Here is a 22585-nt window from a genome sequence, read left to right as displayed (position 1 = left end):
CGACTTGTATTTTGAACGCAGAAACATCGGTTGAACCTCCCTAAAACACACGTTGGAGTTGCAGCATAATGTTATCTTTTAAACGGGGATGCATGAGACTAATGCAAGAGTTAAATTCAAATGCCATGATTTCTATTAGTTGATAGACTTTATTTAACTTTCATCCAAAATCAAATGCATACATATATACTGGTCCCATACAAATAAATAAAATGATAATTTTACATTGACTACACAATGACCATTGACACAGAATCTCCAAAATACTGAACAAATATTTCTGGATGGCCTTGGTAAAATTGCCCGAGGAGGCGTTTCCTCTCTTTAATACTGAGCTTTGGATCTTCACTAATATTTCTCAGTAGACCCAACAGTTCTTCATTTGTTGTTTTTTGAGAACAGTCTGTATAGATCTTTGTTGAGACTTGCTGACAGAAGGTGGAGCCTATGGACAAGAGAAATTAACTGGAACTGAAACAGTTGAGTCAGAAGTCAAAGAATACTGAATGTTATACTGTAAATACACTATACCTGTCATTTCTGGTTGTTTCCCCTGCACAACTTCAGCAAGTTTTTCACTGACCTGCTTGTGCAAAGATCCTGGTATCTAAATGTTTAAAGTAAGCCATGTATCAAATGTACTGAAAGCATCTTAAGAATCTCTGTAGTAATTATTTATATCCTGCATATATATATCTTGATATAGCTTTACAGACCCAAAATCAAAGTCAGTCACTGCCCCTCTGAAACAACAATACCTTAAAAATGTCATGGTGATTGTCCAGGATGAAGAGCACCAGAAGGTCAACCTTTTCTTTCGCTAGATATTTGGTGTTGACGATTGCTCTGCAAAAACCTTTTCTCACAACCATTTTGTTCTTGATCTGAAATGTGAGTTTTAATCAAAATACCAACAATGTGATACTGAATTTTCAGTTAAATCAATAGACAGTTTACACAGACTTATTTTACCAATGGAGTTGAATCAGAAAACATTCTAATGTACATTAACCTATGAGCTTGGGGATTTGACCTAGCTGCCATTTGCCAGCAAGATGTTCTAACATCTAGAGCATGGGCCACCACATAAAAACAAAACATAACTGTCCCATAATAGTAACACACGCTAACTCCATGAGCCTTACGAGTCTCACCTCTTTGTCCAGCTTGACTTCTAGCGGGTCTGCAGCCACAGCCATGAAGCGCAACAATGTGCGCAGCTCCTCCCTCTTATATGGGTACAGTAGCTTCAAACACAACTGCAGCGCCTCCAGTGCTTTATCAAACTTGGCATTCACTGCAAGAAAAGTAGTTACTGACTCTACACTTTGCTTTTAACAAAAATCAAAAAAAGTTGAAAGATGCCAATATGAAGTCGTATTCTGTGTCACCTAGCAGTTCAGCAATCCCTGTGTAGACGTCCAACATGTGGTTGCTAAGCAGGGGCAAACAGTCCGGTTGACTGTAATATTTCACCAGTGTTTCATAGAGGATCAGTTTGCATTGCTGATGGCTCTTGCCAGGGCCTCCCACATCTGGACACCAGGGCAGCTCACGGCTCACTTCCACCACCTGCTGGTCAGGCAGGAACTCCAGACAGTCCAGTGCTGCTCTAAGCCAATCATCCTCCCTTCAAAAAGAAAAAATAATAATAATCTCTTAATTTAGACTTCCGCTGTTTGTATTAATGATACATTTCCATGTATTTTACCAATACCATGACCAGTAAAACTATTCGTGTTTTGTGTATTCACAGGAAAAAGAAAATATTTGTGCCACTGAAGGTCAATCTGTTGGACTCTAATGGAATTACCCTAACTCTTAGTCAAAAAGACTCATTAAAAATGAAAGAAACAATATTTGAAAAATAAATAAACAACATACTGAGATTCTTTGAAAGCATTGAGGACCTCACGGTCCAGGTAGTTGGTGCAAACCATGTCTAGGTCTTTCTGTGCCCCACGAGGCAGGGAGGCCTCTTTGCCTCCTAACAGACAATCCAGCAGAGGGAGCTCTACCAGCTGCAGCAGTCTTACAATGGTCTCTTCCTGCCACACTTCATCAATCACTATAAAAGAAAAGGGCTGTACTGTGAACGTGTATTCAATTCTTGTCCGGGGGACCTACAGAATATGGCTACACATTTTAGTTTGGGGGGCTTTAGGAGAACATTAGGGGATAGTGCTGGGCTATTATTATAAAATGCATCCCTGTGGTTTCACAGAGTCATTTTTGGGAACACACAACTTACAGGTCTGTGGTAATGAAGAATCAATGTAGTCTTTGCTTGGACTGATGCTTGTATTTCCCATCATAGGACTCAACAAGGGATTGACATTCAAAGGTGTACCATGTGAATAGACTCTCTCCTCATGCCTGCAACATTCAAAGCCAATGAAACATTTTTCCGAATAATACATTACGTTGTCCCAAAAATAGAAAGTAGAAGTGGATCCAAAACAATTAACCACCTGCCATTAGCACTGCAAAAGTTGTGTTGAATACCAGGGGAAATTACTCCTTTTTCCAGTTCATCCACAGAGGGCATTTCTGTGTTTAGAAACCTGTAGATGTAACCCTTGCTGTCCTGGAAGACATCTTGCGTATCTTTAGCAAATATTTTTGCTCCCACTGACTCAAACACCTTACAGTCTAGGAGGGCTTGACAGACACGCTTCACATTGTCCCTTGAGACATCAGGAGCATCAAATAACTTGCTTTGGACTATATGGGCCAAAACTACATCCACTGCATCTGACCCCAGAAAGCAGTCATTATGAAACTTCAGGTGAAGCCGCCTTCGCTTCACTTTTACTGAACCTTTGAGGTTGGCAATGACACCACTCCAAATAACAGAGGCCTGGACTGGTTTGTTGACCATGCCATGACCTGCAATAAAGAATGAGTGAGTGGTCAGGACTGTTGTGCAAACAGTGGTGGCTGGCAGAACTGAAAGCTTACCAAAAACACAAATTCAGCAGTCAGTATACATAATCATAAACGCAATGCGACAGTTATTTTAACATCTGAACAAAGCCTTAAAAACAATAGTTATTATACAAAATAATATTTTACATGTGTAAGATACGGCGACCGAATCCACGAGTTGAGTCATATTACTAGATTGATTGTATTACCTGGCGGCCGCAGACACAGCTTTCCTGCCAAATTCAGCGCCGCAGCTCTCTCTTTCACTGTCGCCATATCGATTACAAGATGTCGAGCTACATTGCCCTTTTATACCCACATTCTGCAGGTGAGAATGGGAAACCTCCATTAATTGCTAACGACGCATGAACAGTTAAGTCCGTGTAGCACAATTAATAGTGTAGCTTTTAAAGTTCCACTTTTGTTGTAAGGTTGTGTGACCTGTCACCATTCACGATGGCTTATCCCCGACTAGTGTCTTTGGTTAGATCTAAAAAAAAAAAAAAAATACAATAAAAAGTACATATTAATTTAAATCACAAGAGCTTTTTGCAAAAATGAAAATGTTGTCACTCTTATTAGACCTGCCAGAAAGGCACGTTTTACATCCCTGTTTATCAAACGGGCTTATTTGTGGTGTACAGGTTCGATTCGTTTTGTATTAACAACTGCATGGCCAGAACGTGTTGCATTGAGTAGGCCAGGGTTACATTTTTGCGGTCGAACTGGTTGGCTACTACTTAAGGACTATGAGCAGTGAAACCATTACACATGTTGCGCACTAGATGGCAGCAAGTATGTGCTTGTGCGGAGCAGACTGCAACTGACCAACCAATCGCAGTTTTGTATTACCTGTTGTTTATCGAAGCTGATTAATGTGCCACCGCCTAAACGAGCTGGTTGTAAAATTCTTAATAAATTGGCCGTTTTTGTAAATTCACTGTGCTTCATTTCCTACACACTTCAGTAGAATGCGGGCTATCGGAAATGTCGCAATGAATGCCTATTCAGTGCAAATTCTATAAAAAGTAATATGAAGCATAGGGTCACTCCGACAGTCCGACACTCCGACCTACTCAATGGCGTAGGCCTATGTTATGACCTACAGGTCGCTACCATAGACCGCTACAGCCAGATACTGCTCACGTACTAACTTACATCCACATTATTACGCTTGGCTACCAGCTGGTATCGAGGGGGATTTCTATATGTTACGTTATGTAGCGTAATATAAGTGTCAAATATATTATTTTTATTTTGACACATGAAAATGTTAACAAAGGTTTTCTCTGTTTCAGAATAGCCGGAGAATAAAACAGTTATAAAAATAATTTTTTTAACAAACGATCCAACGACATGAATGGCATTCAAAATCCAAATGTGCGCTTTTACATAACCGGAACCCAACGTAAAAAAAATCATAATTAAATAAATACGGGCACCCGCCTTTTCCCCTGATGTGCGCGAGCCCAATGATGCTACAGGTGAATTTACCCAAATAGATAGCCAACATTAGCCTATATTAAGTCGGTTCTATTTATCTATGTTTTTCATACATGTGAAATAAACAATCTCATTAGCTAGACAGACAGATATACAGTAATCCTTGCTAGCTAAAATATTTTGTGTATATTGTATTACTAAAATGTTTCCTGCCAACTAAAGAAAGCTCCATTTAGCTAGCTAGACTAGTTGTTGGTAGACGGTGTTGGGAAAGTTAATAGATTTTGTTTACCTGCTTAACGTATTTTTTGTGCAAAAACAAGAAGTTTGCTGTTACAGGAATCCTATTACATGGGATAAAGTAATTTACCACTAAAATCACTAATGTACTGTACCTGGATTTGAGTTCTTCCTTGCAGTCTTCATTGAACTACATTCAGTAGTTCACTTCTGTACTCACTAGCACTGCTGGTAGGGTAATAGTAATACAGCTTGTGAAGTTGCATATTCTCATGCTGGTTAATCAAGCCTTAGTCTTACTCTAGGCTCGTGGATTTCAAGATACTGTGGATGAATACGATTTACCGGTTGACCAAGACCCCGATTCCTGATAGAGATGGAAGTGTTTTAACAATGCATCTTACCTGCAATGGTCAAATGTGTAGCGTGCATTTCCCAAATCCCCATGCAAAGAGAATCTTTGTTTTAAGTATGTTGTTATTGATACTTGATTGAAAGGCAGTGTAAGTATTTTATCTGCTTCCTTGAATGAAATCTCAGCATTTTTAATATTCCATAACACAGATGTTTTCATCAAAGTTTGCAAATATTTTGGTGGTTTATTGTAAATAAATGTAAATTTATTTTAATGTTTTAATGATTAACTTAACCTTAAGATGCTTTTGAGAAACTGGGCTCAGGTCTAGGATCCAAATTAGACTTGGTCAGGACACACCCCAGAAAAGATATCTAGACTCTTATGGCAGTCAAAGGCACATTTCTCTAACATCTACTAGAGATATTAGAAACTTATTGCTGAATTGACTGACTGTTAGGAAGCTTACAATACTGTATATGACTATTTCTGCAAGTTATATGCATGTGCCACTGTAAGTCAGGCCATTTACCTTAGGAAAGAGTGGTAAGAGAGTAGTAGAACATTTGATTGACAATAACTGTAGACAATTAATTGAAGCGTTGCAAGTTAGCTATTTGATAAACTTTATAGGAATTACGTAATTCTGTCCAACAAAGTGCTTTATGGTTCTGGTAACAAAAGTGTTTGGCCTGCCCGGGGCCGCTTGGCTGTGTGACAACATTAGAATGACATGGCAACACTCAAGACTTACATATATATCACACTGGTGCTAAAAGGTAACTTGTTTACTTCTTGATCTGTTTTACTCAGATTGATTACATTTGGCACACATTTTCTCGCGTTTCCACCCAAAATCTCATAATCCGTGGGAACGATTTTGACTACACTAGCGTGAACAATGTGCCTAATCTTGGAGATTTAGCATTTACAAAATGTACACTGACTGGGCCATTGTGCCAGTGCATAATTTCTGGGGATTAAATATTTATTCTTGCCTTTTTTTCCATCTGCTTCTACTAAGATGGTTACCTCTTTTTCAGCTCTTATATTGATCAAATGTTTCAGGTGTTTTGGTGTATCACCCACGTGTTCCCAAAATGTTTTTGGTGTTCTCAAGTTTTTAATGTTATCAAAGACCGATATTTACATATTAACTGCAGCTGTTAAGGTCAGGCATTATTGACTGTCTGTGCTGAAAATATTATTGAGAATTGGACTATTTCTAAAACACACCAGAATGGCTTTAGAGTAGAGTTGAATGGGCTGGAGCGTGCTAGTCTCAGTTATGATTAAAATGTACTTTAAAATCTGAGACAACAACTTCCAACAAAATATCTGATCTTTGTAGTGAAAATAATATAATATGCTCTATGAGTTGCGGGAAGATGTTAGAAACGTATTTAAAATTATTCACAGCTGCAAAAGGGGCTTCCAACACAAACGCTCTAGGGTGTGAAGACATACAATCCAAGAAAATGTACCTTCTATAGTCCTATAACATTCTTTCACTTGAAAAAGTAGAGTAGGTTGTGTTGATCTGCGAAAGAAAAGTCTAATTTAGTCACCTTTTAGATTTTATTTAAAGCAGCAAAAAAGACTGTTGTGTGTGTGTAGACCTTCACTAGCCAGTGTAAGGCAGCCTAAATGTCGTGAAAGAAGACACTGTGATTAAATACCTATTATCCTCACCTCAGGGCTTTGATTATGGCAGTGTTTTTCCTCTGTGCATTACAGGACAATAGTAATAAAAGTCACAAAAGGTAATACAGACTTCATGTTGCTGATGGGAATTATACGTTTTATTGGCGGTGTCCTCTTAATTTAGCTTTTCATGGCTTATAGAATTGTTTAATATCTGCTCAAGTGAATCAGAAAAGAGGCAAATAAAGACATTGCCCCCCCAGGTCACAATGTCATTTATGATAGTAGCAAATCCTAACGGGATCATTTAATCCCTGCACATGATTGATAACGGCACAGGTTAAATGGAGAAAAGACCATCTTCTATTAAGGGATCATCTGTGGTGGAGACCTCCCACTTCAAAAGTCAGTCGTGACGAGGAGAAAGGGAAAATCTACAGGTCAAATTAAATAACTTATGTAATTTTAGCTGAATGACAGGCCATTTGTCTGTTCAATATTATGGCTCTGACCCCCATTAGACTCTGGACAGATTATTTTCTCAGTGAAGGGTCAAAGGTCTTATTCTCAACGTAGTAGAATTGCAACTACCAAATTCCTACACTACATCTCAATGCAATGCTGTTAAGTTGGTGACTCAAAGGTATACATATTTATTTTAGTAGCCCTGTAACAAATATTTATAGGTATCCCTTTGGGATTACACAATGGGCATTTACCTTCATTGTTTGGCTGTAGCCATGGATCTGACTATTCTCTGGGTCTTTTGGAAAAATTGTATTGGGAATAACATGACGCAGACTGCATGACTGGATGGGGCAACCACTATTTACATTTTACATTTGAATCACCCAATGTCAACTAATCTTTAGACAGTAGTTACGCTGCCACATTGTAAAAATTGTCAAACAAGTTGGCTACCAGATTTTGATAATTCTTAGAGAAAACACAATTGAAATGTGCCACTCTATAGCCATCAGAAACCTGGGTTTAAAAGGGAACAAGTTCAAAATAAGTACATAACATTTAAAAGGGAGCAAGTAATAAAAACAAAAAAAAACATTGCTGACTGTGTCTTGCATGTTTTTGATATGCTTTTTCTATAGCTTGTCTAAATAAACTACTTGGTGTGCTAATCTTTGTAATAACCTTCTGTGACAAGTTGCAACATATTGAAACGCCTGGATCCATTCTGTAGCACCAGGGTACATTTTTGTAAAGTTCAGAAAAACAATGAATCATCACCCACTCTGTTTTTTCTCTTTTTTTTTATTTCCACAGGTCTTATCACGGTTTTAGAGTTCCAACAAAACCTTCTGACCTAAACGTTTGGATGGCTCTCAGTAGACACTCAGGAAAATGTACCACCACTGTAAGTTGGGATTACTCTGGTAATGCTGGCGATAATCAGTCATTGTGGTATGTATATAATTGCTTATTGGAATAACTTATATTTATTTAGACCAGAGGACATGACGTTGATACAACTCACGAAACCAACAGTGGCATCCTTTCCTTAAAAGTTTTGGAATTTAAATCAAGTCTTCTTGAAGCAGTTGAAGAACTACATATTCACAGGGTACAGTGATTTACATATATTCTACAAATAATTATTGATGTTACATTAGAGCCAGATGATTACGTTTTTTTATATTCTTGGAAATTGATAAAAGAAATAGGCCTGTAACAGGAAAGTGTTGCTTTCAGGAATGTCTCCACATAATATCTTCTTCATTCCATTATTGTCAGGAAGAGCACAGACACGGCTCTATTTGTCTGAGTTGTGTAGAACTGGGGAGTGGGATTTTGGACATGGATAAGTTTTGAGAGGTAGCTAACAGATCTTTTTGGCCACCTGGACACCAGCCAGCTGTATTATCAGAATGGGGTCATGCAAGCAAAGACCTGATGAATTCCCATATTTGCTTGTAAAAAGGGGTACCCTGGAGCAAGCACTTTAAACCTGACACTAGACATGTTTAATGGATATAAGAGGAAAATAAACTATTGGCTCTTGCCTTTTATTGTTATTACCATGTTTCTGGAACAGAAACAAAAGCATTAAATCAATGTGATCCTCAGGCAGGCCATTAAAGTAACACTTTGTAGTTCTTGGGTTTATTGGTGTGTGAGGTTAAAAGCAGAGGATGTCATTGTCAGACTATCTTGCTCTGGCCAAATTCCTTCATGTTTGTTTTAATATTGTGAAATGGAATTTTAGCAAATTTATTTTAAAATTATCATGCAGACGTTTTGTAGACCAGTTGAAGTGTTGGCATCTCATTCAGAATGCAGGCTTAACCCTGTCACTTTAATGCTCTGACTTAGCAAAGATTAAATGGAAACTGAAGAGGGCATTTATGTGAACTTAACTGTGTTGTGAATTTTCACATAATAAGGTGATTCACATACTTTTTGGATTGCGTATAGAACAGGCCTGATATTTAGAATCTGTTGTGGATCAGACCCCATTTGATCTTTTGTTGCCTCTTTTGATTTACTTGGATAAGTTTAATAAACTATTTACTGGAGTCACCCAACATCAAATCATAATTTTTTTGTAAACTAACAGCTTTATCTTGTGTGTACTTTTTGAGTATGCCATGCTGATAGTATAGTTTAATGAAAACTTATAAATAAACTTCATGAGCCAACTCCCACACGCATATAAAAAGTCTAGATGTAGAAAGCAATTGACTTTTACCTGCCTTGCAGGGTTGAGGGAGGATAAGGATGGCTTTGCACTAATATCACCACTCTAATGTACCGCCACTTCCCAAAAGATATTGCACTGAACTATTGAAACTCTTAGTTGAGCCTCCGTCACTGAATTTATTTTGAAGACTGATATGCAGCTCCATCTTAATATTTGCTATTGATAATATTTATATCCAAATATTTTAATAGGAATAATATTGTTGTCATTGTCTTTTGGTGCCAGGAGGCTGAAACGCGTTATGAACAACAGATTAGCAAACTTGTATTGGAGAAGCAAGAGCTGGAATGGCAGAAGGTACAGTGTTCATCTAGTTAAAATAAGCGTCTCCCTGTTAGATTAATTGCAGGTGGCAGCTAGGGAAATGTAGAGACGCTTTACTTATTGTCTGTGTGATTTTATCAGCTGACTATTTCACAAATGACAGGAGAATCATACTTTTTTGATAGCTTATATGTTCCTATTGTGAATCATTTTGCTTTTTTAAATTTTTTTAGGAATCCCTTCAGCAGCAAATTGACACCATGGCAAATCAGCATGAAGAGTCACTCGCCAATGTTAAACACGAGGTGATTATCGCTGTCTTCATTTGAAACCATCTAATGATACTAAAGGGCTCTTTTCCTACTGTGCGACACTGTCAAGTATCACAGGCAGCTACAGTCAAACTTAGAGTTAATAATATGTGGTGGAAGTCTGGTTGAAACATTGTAAACAGCGTAGTTATTTTGTTGATGTTTTGTTAAACTTTCCTTTAGTTTGGTACCATTTGTTTATAAATCATGACCATCATTTAGTAATATCTGTTTAATTTTGTCCTCCAAATAAAGTTGCAGTCCAAAATCAGCGGCATCGAAGGTGAAAAGGTATTATACAGCTATTATTCAATTATTTTGTTTTGTTTGGCCTTTAAAAAATGATTTAATATTGCTTACCACTGGATGTCAGTTTCATATAGTTTACTAATGCAGGCATGAAGGAACCAAGTTGACATAAAGTCACAACATTTTCTCATAATGCCCCATTAAAGGGAAAGTACCAGCTGACAGCTGAGTTAAAAGACATGGAGATCAACAGTCTGAAGGAGGAACTGAAGTTGTTACAGGTAATGTTTCCATAAAACACACCCAGAGGGAGCAGGCCATGTCCGTTTCCCCGTGTTCATCCCGTCTGGAGGCTATGGGTGAACATTGGGAAAGGTTGTCCCACAGCTGACCTTCTGAGTTCGATGTGGGGTGCAAACACTGGGATGACACAGCAACTGTGATTTATTGTAGTCCCCATGGTCCACTGAATTTACAACCTAATCCTGCAATTGAGCTGTAAAGCCTCCTTTTGATATTTTATTTTGGAGTAATATAATAGACTTCTTGGTTGTAGTATGGGACAATTGTTTTCACTTCATTTCATGTCAAATCTTAAATCCTTTTCATATATGGCTGTGGCTTTGACTTTCTCTGGATCTTCATCCCACCATAACAAACTATGCAAAACTTCCCAAAGCTTCTGAGCGTGTGCAGATCATGTTCCACATGTGTTTACTCTCTACTCAGGCAATTCTCACACATAGTGGTAGTGTAATGAAGTTAGTTCAAAGCTTAATCAATGTCTGCAAGATCACTTCGGTTAATAATCAAAGCTAATGATCAAAGTATCTATATAACAGAAACGTATATAATAGTATAGCGGTCTGATGTTACTTTAAGACAAAAACAGTACAGGATTTTTATCTTATTAACAACACTCTGTTCTTCAAATGCATTTCCCCATGATTTTCACTGAGTAAGATAATATGGATACTGCAAAAATATGTTTTACAAGTATGACTTGAATTATCATTCAACTGAATGCTGTGTTTTTTTATAATTATTTTTTGTCTTACTTTAACATTGCCCAATAGATTTGGGATCATTGAGGGATCTTGCAGATCGGTTTAATTGAACGTTATTAAAGGAGCGTCATTTACCTGAGTAGGCTGATCATACCAAGAACCAATGTGCAGAAGCTTCAGGAAGCCCCAGATCGTTTGTTACAGCTAAAGACACCAAGTTAGATCCGCAGGCCCGGATGAATGTGTTTGTAATGTGAGATCAAGTATTAGAGTTAATGTTTCTATTGCGTGTAATCTGGTCGCACTATAAAACAGACCTGAAAGTTTGCATTGTGGTTGCCATGGCACCTTATTGAAAAACACCCACTGTCTTTTTTACTACTGTTTTACAGTTGTTCAAGTACAGTTTGGAGAAGAAATTAAGTGAGCTGGTAAGGATTCCAATTATATAAATGGTTGACAGGGGAGAGTGGGAGTGGATGGAATTTAAGAGGAGGAGAGAGCACAGGGCTCATCAGAAGTAACGGATGGGGAGTGTTTGACACTTGAACCGCCGGTGCATCCCAGAAAATATCACTATTAAAATATTTTATAACTGAGCCTCGCTCTGTTTAACCTTCCGGTGGCTAAGAAAAAAAGCGTCTTGATACAGACAATCAAACAATAATGACTGCGATGAATAATAAAAGGCTCTCAGCCATGTGTAAAGTTGACTCCTTATCTCTAGGAAGGGAGCAGGCGGCCAAGATGTTAAACAAAGGTCCTCTCAGCCCAAAGTGACGGCAGACTCTTTCCCAATGTCCTCCTTGGTTGTATCTATAATCATACCAATGCTGTCGATTTCACCTACTGAACTACTTAATGCAGGAACAGAAGCTGCAACTGCAGACCCAGACAAAAGACCGCCATCTTAACCAACTGGGAGAGGTGGAGAGGCGGTTTGGGGCTCTCTCCAGGCAGTGTGCCACGGTCAAGCTGGCCCAAGAGAAGCTGGAGCAAAATGGTACACAGCCAAGGCCACTGCATTGTTTATTTTATGTAACACAAGATGCTCTTTGACTTGTCCCGTGCAACGTGATACGAAGTGTTACCGGTCGTTGTTTTAAAAATCTGACTTTTCCCAAGACAATCCAGTTTAATGGTGGCCTCAAAACATGTAGAATATGAAGGATACGCGGAGTAATCCTAAATTGCATTTTTAAGACGTGATGATGACCAGGCGCAGCTCGTGCACAGAATCATCCTCAGGCCTGACAGTCACCATTAATTGTATTAATGACGGTTTCAACTACTCAGGACATTGACATGCCTTCATTTTGTGAATATTAACACTTAAGACCACATCAATTTTCACTCCCATTGGCAGAGACGGGGCGTATTTCAATTAAATGTATTTAAAATACATATATTTTAGTTAATTGCTTTTGAGTATTTTGTCATTGTTATTTTGCTGGATGGAAAATAATCAGATGTAATTTGTAACAAAATACTGTGAGGGATTGTATTTTGTGTATTTAAAGTACTTAATCTATTATGTTAATTTATTTTCAAATATGAAAATAAATTTAATCACCAGGCTTTATATGACTATTTAATATAGTTCATCACAGTTTTAGTCCAGAAGCAATTAAATCACGTGACATACTGTTGGGTCCAATGCGCTTGTTTTGAACTGTTCGATATTGCTCACTGAATGTCATTATAGGACAGAAGATTAGAGCAATTAGAAAATAGCAAACTGTGCTCTAGAACTTGTACTTGCTTGCTTGCTGGTGACATTAGTTAGCTAACAAGCTAACATCATAGGTATGACCAGACATCCTGGGACAGTGGCGTCTTTATAGCAGTTAATAGTCATTGTTGTCAGTGCACCATCCTCTTCAGCATCAGGGTCAATCTATCCCAGGATTTTACTATTTTCCAGGGGGGTCACATTGACCTGTCTGTAATATTGCCCCCCGCCCCCCAATTCTATGCCGTGCTGTGGAGGGTCAGTTTTGTGTCTTTTCAAATAAAATGTTTTACAATATAAACTATGAAGAATAATTAATACGATTGAAAGGGAATTGATTACATCTTGGCTGTTATTATTTTGTTTTATAAGTTGTTTAAGGAGGGGAAAGAATTTCTCTTTTTCTCATACAAAAAAAGTTGTACCTTACTCAACTGTAATGGCATTGTTCATTGTCTCTTGCACCTCTAATTAATGGTAAAGAAATTAGCTTACTCTACTGTGTACATATTGTTAATCACTCAAACGCCTCCACTAAATGCAGAAAATATTGTCACAGATAATTTTGTATGTATTTTTGTATTTTCAAATGGCTTGTATTTTAATTAAATACATTTTCTCACACCAGAATGTTATTTGATTACATTTGATGAGCAAGTATTCATAATTTGTAACAAGGTAGTTTTTGATTTATTTTTGCCCGTTGGTTGGTCAAACCCCAGTCTGATCTTTTAAGTTTGCTTTGTGATCCATCCATCATTAAGACGGTGCTCCTCTGGATTAAAAAAAATCTGTGGTGGCTTTTTTAAACTTTGAAACCCTAATGTGTTATTTTGACTTCTGTAGACAGTGGCTGCCCGTATATTATCAGATAGCCACGTCCATTCTTGTCTGACATTTAATCAGTAAATGTGTTGTACTTATATTGCCCTGGTTTTTAAGCATGTTTATCTTTTGCAGCTAAACCAGAGTATCATTATTTATGTGGAGTGGTAATGCAGTTACAGTGAAACCAGCAGCTGCTGTTCATTTAAAGGAGATCATTTGTCTGCCTTGTCGAGTTAGTCTGGAAATTGTTACGATATTTCTATGCAATGAAAAATAGATACATGTATGTTGCATACTTCTCTGAAATATTTCACTTTGAATGATATCTTTCAGTCAATTATTTGGTCCAGCAAGTTTACAGTTTTTGAATGACATTTTCTTCTATGATGGTTCTCCTGCAGTTGAAGATGCCATGAGACTCAATAAGAAACTAACGTCTGTGAATACTAAACAAGAATCCACAATCATCTCCTTAAAACGGGTGAGACACAATTTAAATATGAATTCAGTGCCACCTAAGTATCATGATATTTTCTTCTTGTGATGTCCCTGACAATTCCCAGCCTTAATATTACATCTTCAGAGAACACAGATTACTCAGGATGAGGTTGGTGGGGGCAGGTAGTATTTGGATTTGTAAAGGTCAAAGAAGGCCATCAACTGTATATTTGTTGTTGCTATTCTTTGTAGTAGAAAGGAAATAGACATCTATCACATGTCAGAGACAAATGAGTCATAATCTCCATAAAGCCTTGCGGCACAACTGGACATTCCTCTTCCTCGGTCCTGTCTACATTAATTTATATCTACTTAAAATAAGATCTGTGTTCTGTAGAGGCTAACACCATCTCACTATTTTCATAATTGTGCAAATATCTATAGGACAAGTTGACTTTTGTCAGTATTGGCTAAATATAAGCACAAAAAAACATTCGTACAGCTTATTGAAGCAAATATGTTGACAAAAGTCACCTAGTCCTGACAAGATGGAATGGTTATCAAAACGCCTAGCCGTGATAAGCCTAAAGGAAACACTGATTTTAAGCAATTCTAAAATTCCTTCTGGAATGAATGGTGAAGTTTGAAAAGCACTAGTATCACATTTTGCTGCTGGGCTTTAGCGAGATTATGACGCTTCAAATATTTCAGTCTATTTCACCTTGACAGTGTTACTTTTCCCTGTAATGGTCGTCAAAGTTTTCTTGTGGGTGGACGTGTTTGTGCTGGTACTTCTGTAGTCCCGTCAGTCAGGCTATGTGCGAGTACCCCCATTAATATGTTGTCTTTTCTCAAGGATGTGCAGGAACTTAATAATAAACTTGTGAAGGTAAAAGTGTCATCATTGGGTAGATCCGAAGAGAACAACAACCTCACAGTCAAAGAGCAACGAATACAGCAACTTCAGCACAGATTGAATGTGGTGAAAGTTATTTCTATTTTATTAAAATGTATCTAGGTATTAATTTTTATTATAAATATATTCTTGCTTATCAAAACAACAACATAAATAAAAATGTAATTGTTTCAGGAGACAGAAATGAATACAAAACTCAGAGAAGAACATGTAACTGAAAGAGCAGGAAAAAGGGTCAGTATCCAATTTGTCTTCCCCCCCCCCATTGCAGTGTATTATCCAACCCCTTTCCCCCCAATTGCCCTATAATGATGTGGGCTGCTCGATGGGGTGAAAATGGCAAAAGGTGACATTTGATGGATTTTGTGAAATGTGTCAGTGTAATATAGAGTGTGGGGGTTGAGAGACGGGGGTTGGATGAAGGGGATTTCCGTGCAAGGCAGACCAAGTGCTTGTGCTGTATGTCATTAACACAGCCCCCCCCCCCCCCCCCGTATGTTTTCAGGAGGTGATGAGCTCCCTACAGCATGCTCAGCAGCTTCTGCTGACACAGACTCAGGCTGTGAGCCGGTTGGAGCTGGAGCTTGAGGCACTACGTGAGGAGTACCAGGTCAGGCCTGTATGCACTATCTGTTTTCTAAGGGGTAGATCAGCAATGACATTACCCATTGAAAGTATTAGATAACATTTCTTGCACGATTTCTAATCGCTTTCTTTTTCGTTTCAACCCTTTTTAGCAATTATTAGACTGTACTCTTCTTAAAGGAGGCTAAATGAAATGGGGTTTAATCTTTTTTGATAAACAGTGTGTGTGTGTGTTTTTTTTTTTATGCGGCATATTAATAATACCAATATAAAGTAAGAAAACCCTTCCTCTAAATTCTTCTCTAAGGATTAAGAATTTGAAGTATAATGTACATCATTACGTAGGGCGTTTATAAAGGCACAGAAATAAATGATGGTAGTGCTGACAACACATAAAGATGGAATGTATTATGCATCACACTTCACACATACTACTCACAAAGCCAACTGAGTGATAGTAGTGTGTTCATTCTTGGTTTACAGCCACATCGGTCTTACAATCTTTTACTTACCCTTCTGCTGCAGTTTCATTCACATATTAATTTGTTTATTAAAATCATTATTAACTTGACACAGACCAACTGATTTGTATTGGCTTCCCTGTCCAGGTTAAATAAACACATAAAAATGTATTATTGCATTAAAAATCTCTTGGATGATTAATTTTATTGCAGGCCCTTAAAAGAGAACAGGAACTGACCCGAGAGAAGACCCAGGGAAACGAAGCCCGATTCGCTGATTTGATTGAGGAATACAGACATTCTAGAATGATCTGGGAAAATGAGGTATCACTGAATATTGTCAAGTTATGGTAAAAATGTTTTGATGAACTGGAAAAAAAATAATTCAATAGACAACAGTTCCCTCATTAAATGTGGTATAACTTAACTATACAGAGCATATTTGTGTCATTTCACTTTAACTTTAGAAAAAGATTGTGTTGCATGTGTTTTAACAGAAGCTGGTGTTACTAGAGAGAATCCAGTGTGAGCGTCAAGACCTGATATCTGTGAATCATGACCAGCTTCCTGAAAAACACACAGAGTTATCATCATATACCATGCTGTCAGCCGAACCCACACAGGGACTGAAGGTGGGACCGCAGCATTCCTCAGACCAAAATGTTTTACAGTGTATATGCACATGCACGACAATAACTGGCAGTAACAGAAAGTAACAGTGTATATGCACATGCACGACAATGACCGGCAGTAACTGAAAGTAACTGTATATGCACATGCACGACAATGACAGTCAGTAACAGAAAGACATATGTTAAATTGCAGCATTTCAAACTTGCACATTAGCATCTCAATAATAGCATGTTGTCGGTTGTTGTCCATCTGCACAGAGTGGTCTTGAACATGATAAAGACCGATCTCCTGACAATGAATGGGTCACAAAGGACATTCCTACAGAAGATACAGTTATAGTGGATGGAGAGGCGCTAACCGTGCAAAGTGACTATGTTGCAGATGTGTCGGGTAAAATGCATTAGATTGTACAAAAAAACAACACGTGGTTATATTGTAATTGGCCGGTTTATTTTCGGCATTGAGGATGAACTAAACTGATTTCTTTTTTAACTGTAAATTTGTTACTGATGTTGGCTCTCTGATTTGTCTACACAGATCGAATTAGTTACGTTGGTCCTTTGGGCTGTTTGGAGACTGTGATTGACAACTCACCACAGACCTCCAACTGTAAGGTTGTATTTGGAATACAGACCACCCATGTTTCCACTCTAGATCCAGAGTGCCATGATGTAGAGGGAGGTGGAGACGGCCGTTCGGGTAAAGACAAGCCTAGCTCGGTGCTCCGGCTACCGGCAGGAGACTCAGAGGGCTTGCCACCCCCCCAGTCAGGATCTGAAGACGGCCAGGCCACACTCACAGACGTGGTTCATGTTCTGAGTATCTGCGGGGCGGGGGAAGTTCAAACAGCTGACTCAAACAAGAAACCTGTCTCCTGTGATCCAGTCTCAGCGCTGATTGATAATGTCTGTCCGTCCAGCGGCGACCATCTAAGCAACAAAGGTGACTCTAAGAGAGAACTATCTGGCTCTGAGAACAGGTCTGTTTACGGCGCACTAGACAGTGACCTTGTGGCTGGAGGAACGAGGGACGCAGAGCAGGAACCGAGTATGTATACACCAGGGATGACAGCGTGCCAGACGACTGATAAACACGGGGGCAGCCAGACATTTCAGGACGTTGACCCAGTCCAGGCTGATGTCCCACTGACGGTCCCACGGTCCTCGGGTCCGTGCGGAACGCTCCCTCTTATTTCATCGATTTCAACCAACGTGGGTGAAATCGATATGATAAGATGTCACGCTGCAGACGGAGATGAGGCCGTCATTCCTGCTGAGGAATCACCCAGGAGCCCGTTATCAGCTGCGGTCTCACGGAATAGCAACACGCACACTGGGAATCTGACAGGAGAAGAGCTAAGCAGAACATCCCTGCATTCGGAGCCCCGGAACCTGCCCCAGATAAACAGTCCCTGGCGTATAATGGCACTGGACTTTGCTCGGTCTGACTGTGATACCGGAACCGAGCATAAACAACCGACGGTGTGTGGTGCTCTGGTGACTGCAGATGTTGTGGATTCTAAATGTCAGGGGACCTTATCGGAGTGTGGACATGCTAGCCCTGATGATGAAACACGGGGAGATGTTCCTGAGCAACCTTCTTCCTGTGTGGACTTTGCGTTGCCTGTTGGGTCACAGGCCCGACACCAAGATGTGGTCAACTTGCCACAGTCAGAAAGGCTTCATGAAGGCCACTGCCCTGGCACAGCAGTGGACCAGTTAAGACCAACACAAGCCAATGATGGGGACGCTGAAGTTACTCAAAACCAACCTATTAATCTGACATCCAAGCCCCAAAGTGATGAGACAGATTTCTCAGCCAAGATAAGTCTTTCCAGACAATCTGACAGCATCAGTTCTGAGGAGGAAACATCCGAAATCATTGAATATTTATTTCTGCCGAGCGAAAAAATATATCAGTCGTCGTTTGAATTAACTACTAAGAAAAGAGACATTCTTTCCAGGAATATGCAAGGCATTGCCGTTGGTCGAAGTCCCCTTGGCAGCTGGCCAACCACCTCAGCATCCCCAGTTACAACTCCAGTGTCTGACCTCAAAACTAAATTGTCCTCTGAATTCCAAGAGCCTCCTCCTCCTCCAATCACAATACCCGTCTTTCTAAAGGGCAAAAAAAACACAAGCGGTGAGTGAGGCAATCATTTAGAGAGCACTAGTCTGGAAGGAACTGTTGGTCTTTTAAACAATCTTTAAACAAAGTATCTGTGCTGAGAAAGGAACATTATTGCTCCCATTAATGTCCCGATCTTCAACTCTCCCGTGCCTATTACATCCCATAATTCCTGATGGGACATCATCAAATTGGGATAGAAAGGGAATCACAATGTCAGAAATGAATATAATTGCTAGGTATATCATCCATTCCTTGTTTGTCATTCAGATCCCCCAGTAATGACTGGGTCAGGAGCCAGGCAGGACATTCGCAGCCTCCTAACGTCCCACCAGAGACATAATCAAGAATGGAACTCCATTAGAGAGAACTTGAATGAAGTGTCAGCAGAAAAAGTAAGTCGATGTACCACATCTTAGAAGCCACAGTAACACCAGTGAGGTAACCGCAAAGCAATGCAGCGCAATGAAATGAAAAAGTGGGCATCAGGTTTACTACCATTTCCAAAAACATCTCTGCAGGGTTTTAATTAGCAGGAAATTGTATCCATGTATGCATCACGTAGAGATAAACCTCGACTTGGAAGGTATCGATTGGTAGACAGGATGAACTGCTTGCCAACGTCCAGACTGTCGAATCAGGTCTTTCTCAAAAGGGTGTCCGGAACGCTCAGACGTGCTGTACTTGTCAAATGCAACTGACAGAAAACAATCCGGAACTATAGGTCAGATCATTAATTCATGTAATCATTTGTCATTTGTAGCCAAGCTTCTGAGTCGAATGTCTTTACGTTTGAATGGTTGGGGTCACTGAGATGTTACGGGGAAAGGGTGGGATGTTCAGTGTGTTTTCAACACATACAACTCACAGAGCTAGAGAATGGATTTGCTGTGGGAATAGGCTACCTAATGATACTTTGCTACCTCTCCTCACTCACACACTTACTCAATCACTTTCCCTCTCGTCACAATCATCGCCGTGTGTCCGTCTGGTGTTTATTAGAGCCAGGTGCTTTACATTTAGAGAAATAACCGAACAATGTCTAATCTTTTGGTGGAAAAAACACTTGATAAAGGACAAATTATAAGAAATCTGGGGCTACCAGGTGGCGCAGTTGTCTAAGCTTTCCACCGCAGTGTAAATTCGAGCCTCGACTCTGTTGCTGGCTGAATTGTGGCTGCGAGCTCAGTGATGCATATTGGCCAAGCATTGCCCAGGATGAGGGACTGACTTTGTGAGGAGAGATTAGTTTATCTTATTGTAACTCCTTCAGGCGGGTTGGGTGCCTGCAAGCTAACTAAGGTAATTGCTCATGTGAGCGGACTTTGCGCATACTGATCTGAATGATATTCTGGTTGGTTATTTAGCATGGTAAAAGAAAAAAAAAATGAATGACTTGTTGCGAATGCCTATTAGGAAAACAGTCTGATACCAAAAAATTGGGAGAGGAGAGAAAAATTATGAATATACATGTATCTATTATTTTGGGTTAGATGACTCATAATTTTTTTTTACAGACCTTCTCCAGATCCTTCAGGTTTCAGGGCTGTCGCTGGGCAAAACAGACTTTCAGCTCCCTCCAAAGATTTTCTATTGGGTTCAGGTCTGGAGACTGGCTAGGCCACTCCAGGACCTTGAGATGCTTCTTACGGAGCCACTCCTTAGTTGCCCTGGCTGTGTGTTTCGGGTTGTTGTCATGCCGGAAGACCCAGTCACGACCCATCTTCAATGCTCTTACTGAGGGAAAGAGGTTGTTGGCCAAGATCTGGCGATACACGGCCCCATCCATCCTCCCCTCAATACGGTGCAGTTGTGCTGTCCCCTTTGCAGACTGTGGTCCCAGCTCTCTTCAGGTCATTGACCAGGTCCTGCCGTGTAGTTCTGGGCTGATCCCTCACCTTCCTCATGATCATTGATGCCCCACGAGGTGAGATCTTGCATGGAGCCCCAGACCGAGGGAGATTGATCGTCATCTTGAACTTCTTCCATTTTCTAATAATTGCGCCAACAGTTGTTGCCTGTTATTATTATTATATTATACTATACATCCACAGTGGCTTGAATGTCATGTTGGTGTCATTTTTCTCAGGAGGACCAGGTTCATGTCCCTGTCAGTTCTGTGTTGCCCAACACCCTCACCACCTCCTCAATGGGCAGCAGCAGGTCGTGGCAGAACACCCAGACAGTATCCTCTCCCTGTCAACCCAGCCCCAACAGGACTGGCTCATCTGATGCTTTCGCACCAATTTCCCAGGAAAAGGGCCATCTTCAAAAGTCAGACATTAGAACCCAAATTGACAAGATAGAGGAGCTGTTGGGTTCTGAGAGGTTGAGACTCTCTAAGAGACATAAAATGGAGTGAAAATATGCTGTTGTTATGAAGCACTAAAGTTAATTTAGTTATCATTTCTTTGCAAGTTTAGTTCTTCAAGCTATCAAATGTTCTGTCGTTAAGAGTTTAACAAATGCCTTAAGGCATGAAAGCATTGTTAGAAACCTGTATTTATTTATTCATCTTTTTATGGATGCATTAAAGGGTTTCCCTGTATTTATTAATTCATTTATTTAAGGATGTATTCATCGGTTTCCCTGTATTTATTCGTGGATCCATGTGTACCATTGACCTAGAGTTCTCTGTATATTCAAAAATGCCTAGTTGTCTATTTCTGTCTTGTTTAGATCTATTGTCATAGAGTATGTTTAAAGATATTTTCAGCAGTCTTAGATTGCAGTATGACACACACAACTAAGGTAGCAAAAACAATTAGAATTGCCTAATTCTATACAAGCTAAATCCTAACTCTAAATTACTCAACAGTCAAGCTGCGAACTTTGGTTTCACCTTTTTTTAAATAGTTTTTAAACCAGGTTAAACCAAGCTGTATTGCTGGAAAGAAAAGTCTTAAACAGTCTCTACAAGCACTCAATTAAATCTCACAGCTTGACAATGAATAAATAAATCTCTGTTCGCTAGCTTTAAGATGAGTTACTACACTTCTACTGGTGTGCATATGTACGGCTGGGAATCACCTACTCTTTCCCTGGGTCTGCTATCTGGAGCATTTAGGAGAATCTACTGCCAATGGTCCCCAGGTAAAGTTCAAATTTTGTCTGTTCAGAAGTACCTTTAGAAGGATTGTCAGAAATCTTGCAATATGTGGGTTGCAGTACAACACTAAAAGAAGAGAAAATGGAAGATTGCCTTGTTTACAAGCTCATTAACTTTAAATTACTCAGCAGTCAAGCTTGTAGTGCCACAGAGGAAATGTAGTGGAGGAAGCACCATTCGTTTCCAGCAGCAGCATCATACAACTATAACTTGAGCTAATTGGGACACGCAAGTTGCAATAATCAATTAATGCACATTAACCCAAATTAACAAATGCAAATGGGCTTCTCATTAAATTTATGTTCCCCCTGTGAGGAAGCAACAGGTGGTCACATGTAAGGGCGATGCAGTTGACAACATGTTGCGCGCGGGCCTCACCGGTCAACATTAACGGTCGATATTTAATCTCGGCTAACAGCGTCCTTGTGTACAAAGTCAAGCCGTGAATAAAGAATAGATAATTGGCCTATGACCTCAAGACATTTATTGGCTTACCATTTGAAATTGCAGTTGGGTTATTTGGTCGTGGGATTAGCACTGAAGTTGATGCAAGGAATGTAGCAAATTTAATCTAGATTAATTAAGATTATTAGATGGTT

At 39.5% G+C, this 22585-nt stretch overlaps 2 protein-coding genes across 2 annotated transcripts; one reads left to right on the top strand and one right to left on the bottom strand.

Moving 5' to 3' along the window:
- Window positions 1–129: 129 nt before the first annotated feature.
- LOC105030314 (DEP domain-containing protein 7) lies at window positions 130–3401 on the bottom strand. The gene is made up of 9 exons (XM_010904090.5): window positions 3138–3401; window positions 2472–2889; window positions 2252–2376; window positions 1885–2068; window positions 1392–1630; window positions 1155–1297; window positions 759–884; window positions 532–607; window positions 130–445 (listed from the first exon to the last, which is right to left on the bottom strand). The coding sequence occupies exons 1-9, from the start codon at window positions 3202–3204 to the stop codon at window positions 231–233; spliced, it is 1593 nt and encodes a 530-aa protein (XP_010902392.2). The 5' UTR covers window positions 3205–3401; the 3' UTR covers window positions 130–230.
- On the top strand, window positions 3240–21850 carry LOC105030315. The gene is made up of 19 exons (XM_020040478.2): window positions 3240–3256; window positions 7892–7982; window positions 8073–8189; window positions 9552–9623; window positions 9824–9895; window positions 10157–10192; window positions 10357–10431; window positions 11550–11588; window positions 12025–12160; window positions 14119–14198; window positions 15012–15137; window positions 15246–15305; window positions 15577–15681; window positions 16331–16441; window positions 16615–16749; window positions 17008–17140; window positions 17288–18892; window positions 19148–19272; window positions 20967–21850. Exons 2-19 carry the CDS (start codon window positions 7944–7946, stop codon window positions 21237–21239), a joined length of 3339 nt encoding a protein of 1112 aa, XP_019896037.2. The 5' UTR covers window positions 3240–3256; window positions 7892–7943; the 3' UTR covers window positions 21240–21850.
- The last annotated feature ends 735 nt before the right edge of the window (window positions 21851–22585 follow it).

Source organism: Esox lucius, chromosome 19, assembly GCF_011004845.1.
Source record: "Esox lucius isolate fEsoLuc1 chromosome 19, fEsoLuc1.pri, whole genome shotgun sequence".
NCBI lineage: Eukaryota > Metazoa > Chordata > Actinopteri > Esociformes > Esocidae > Esox > Esox lucius.
This window is presented reverse-complemented; position numbering and strand designations above follow the sequence as displayed.

Bases quoted from the DNA above. Each gene is read 5' to 3' on its own strand.
- LOC105030314 (XM_010904090.5), bottom strand. From the start codon at position 3,204: ATGGCGACAGTGAAAGAGAGAGCTGCGGCGCTGAATTTGGCAGGAAAG. The intron at 2,069-2,251 runs GTAAGTTGTGTG...TTTCTTTTATAG, and splicing joins TTCTTCATTACCACAGACCT to TGATTGATGAAGTGTGGCAG. The intron at 1,298-1,391 runs GTGACACAGAAT...CTTTTCTTGCAG, and splicing joins AGGGATTGCTGAACTGCTAG to TGAATGCCAAGTTTGATAAA.
- LOC105030315 (XM_020040478.2), top strand. From the start codon at position 7,944: ATGGCTCTCAGTAGACACTCAGGAAAATGTACCACCACT. The intron at 15,138-15,245 runs GTGAAAGTTATT...TAATTGTTTCAG, and splicing joins TTCAGCACAGATTGAATGTG to GAGACAGAAATGAATACAAA. The intron at 19,273-20,966 runs GTAAGTCGATGT...CATTTTTCTCAG, and splicing joins ATGAAGTGTCAGCAGAAAAA to GAGGACCAGGTTCATGTCCC.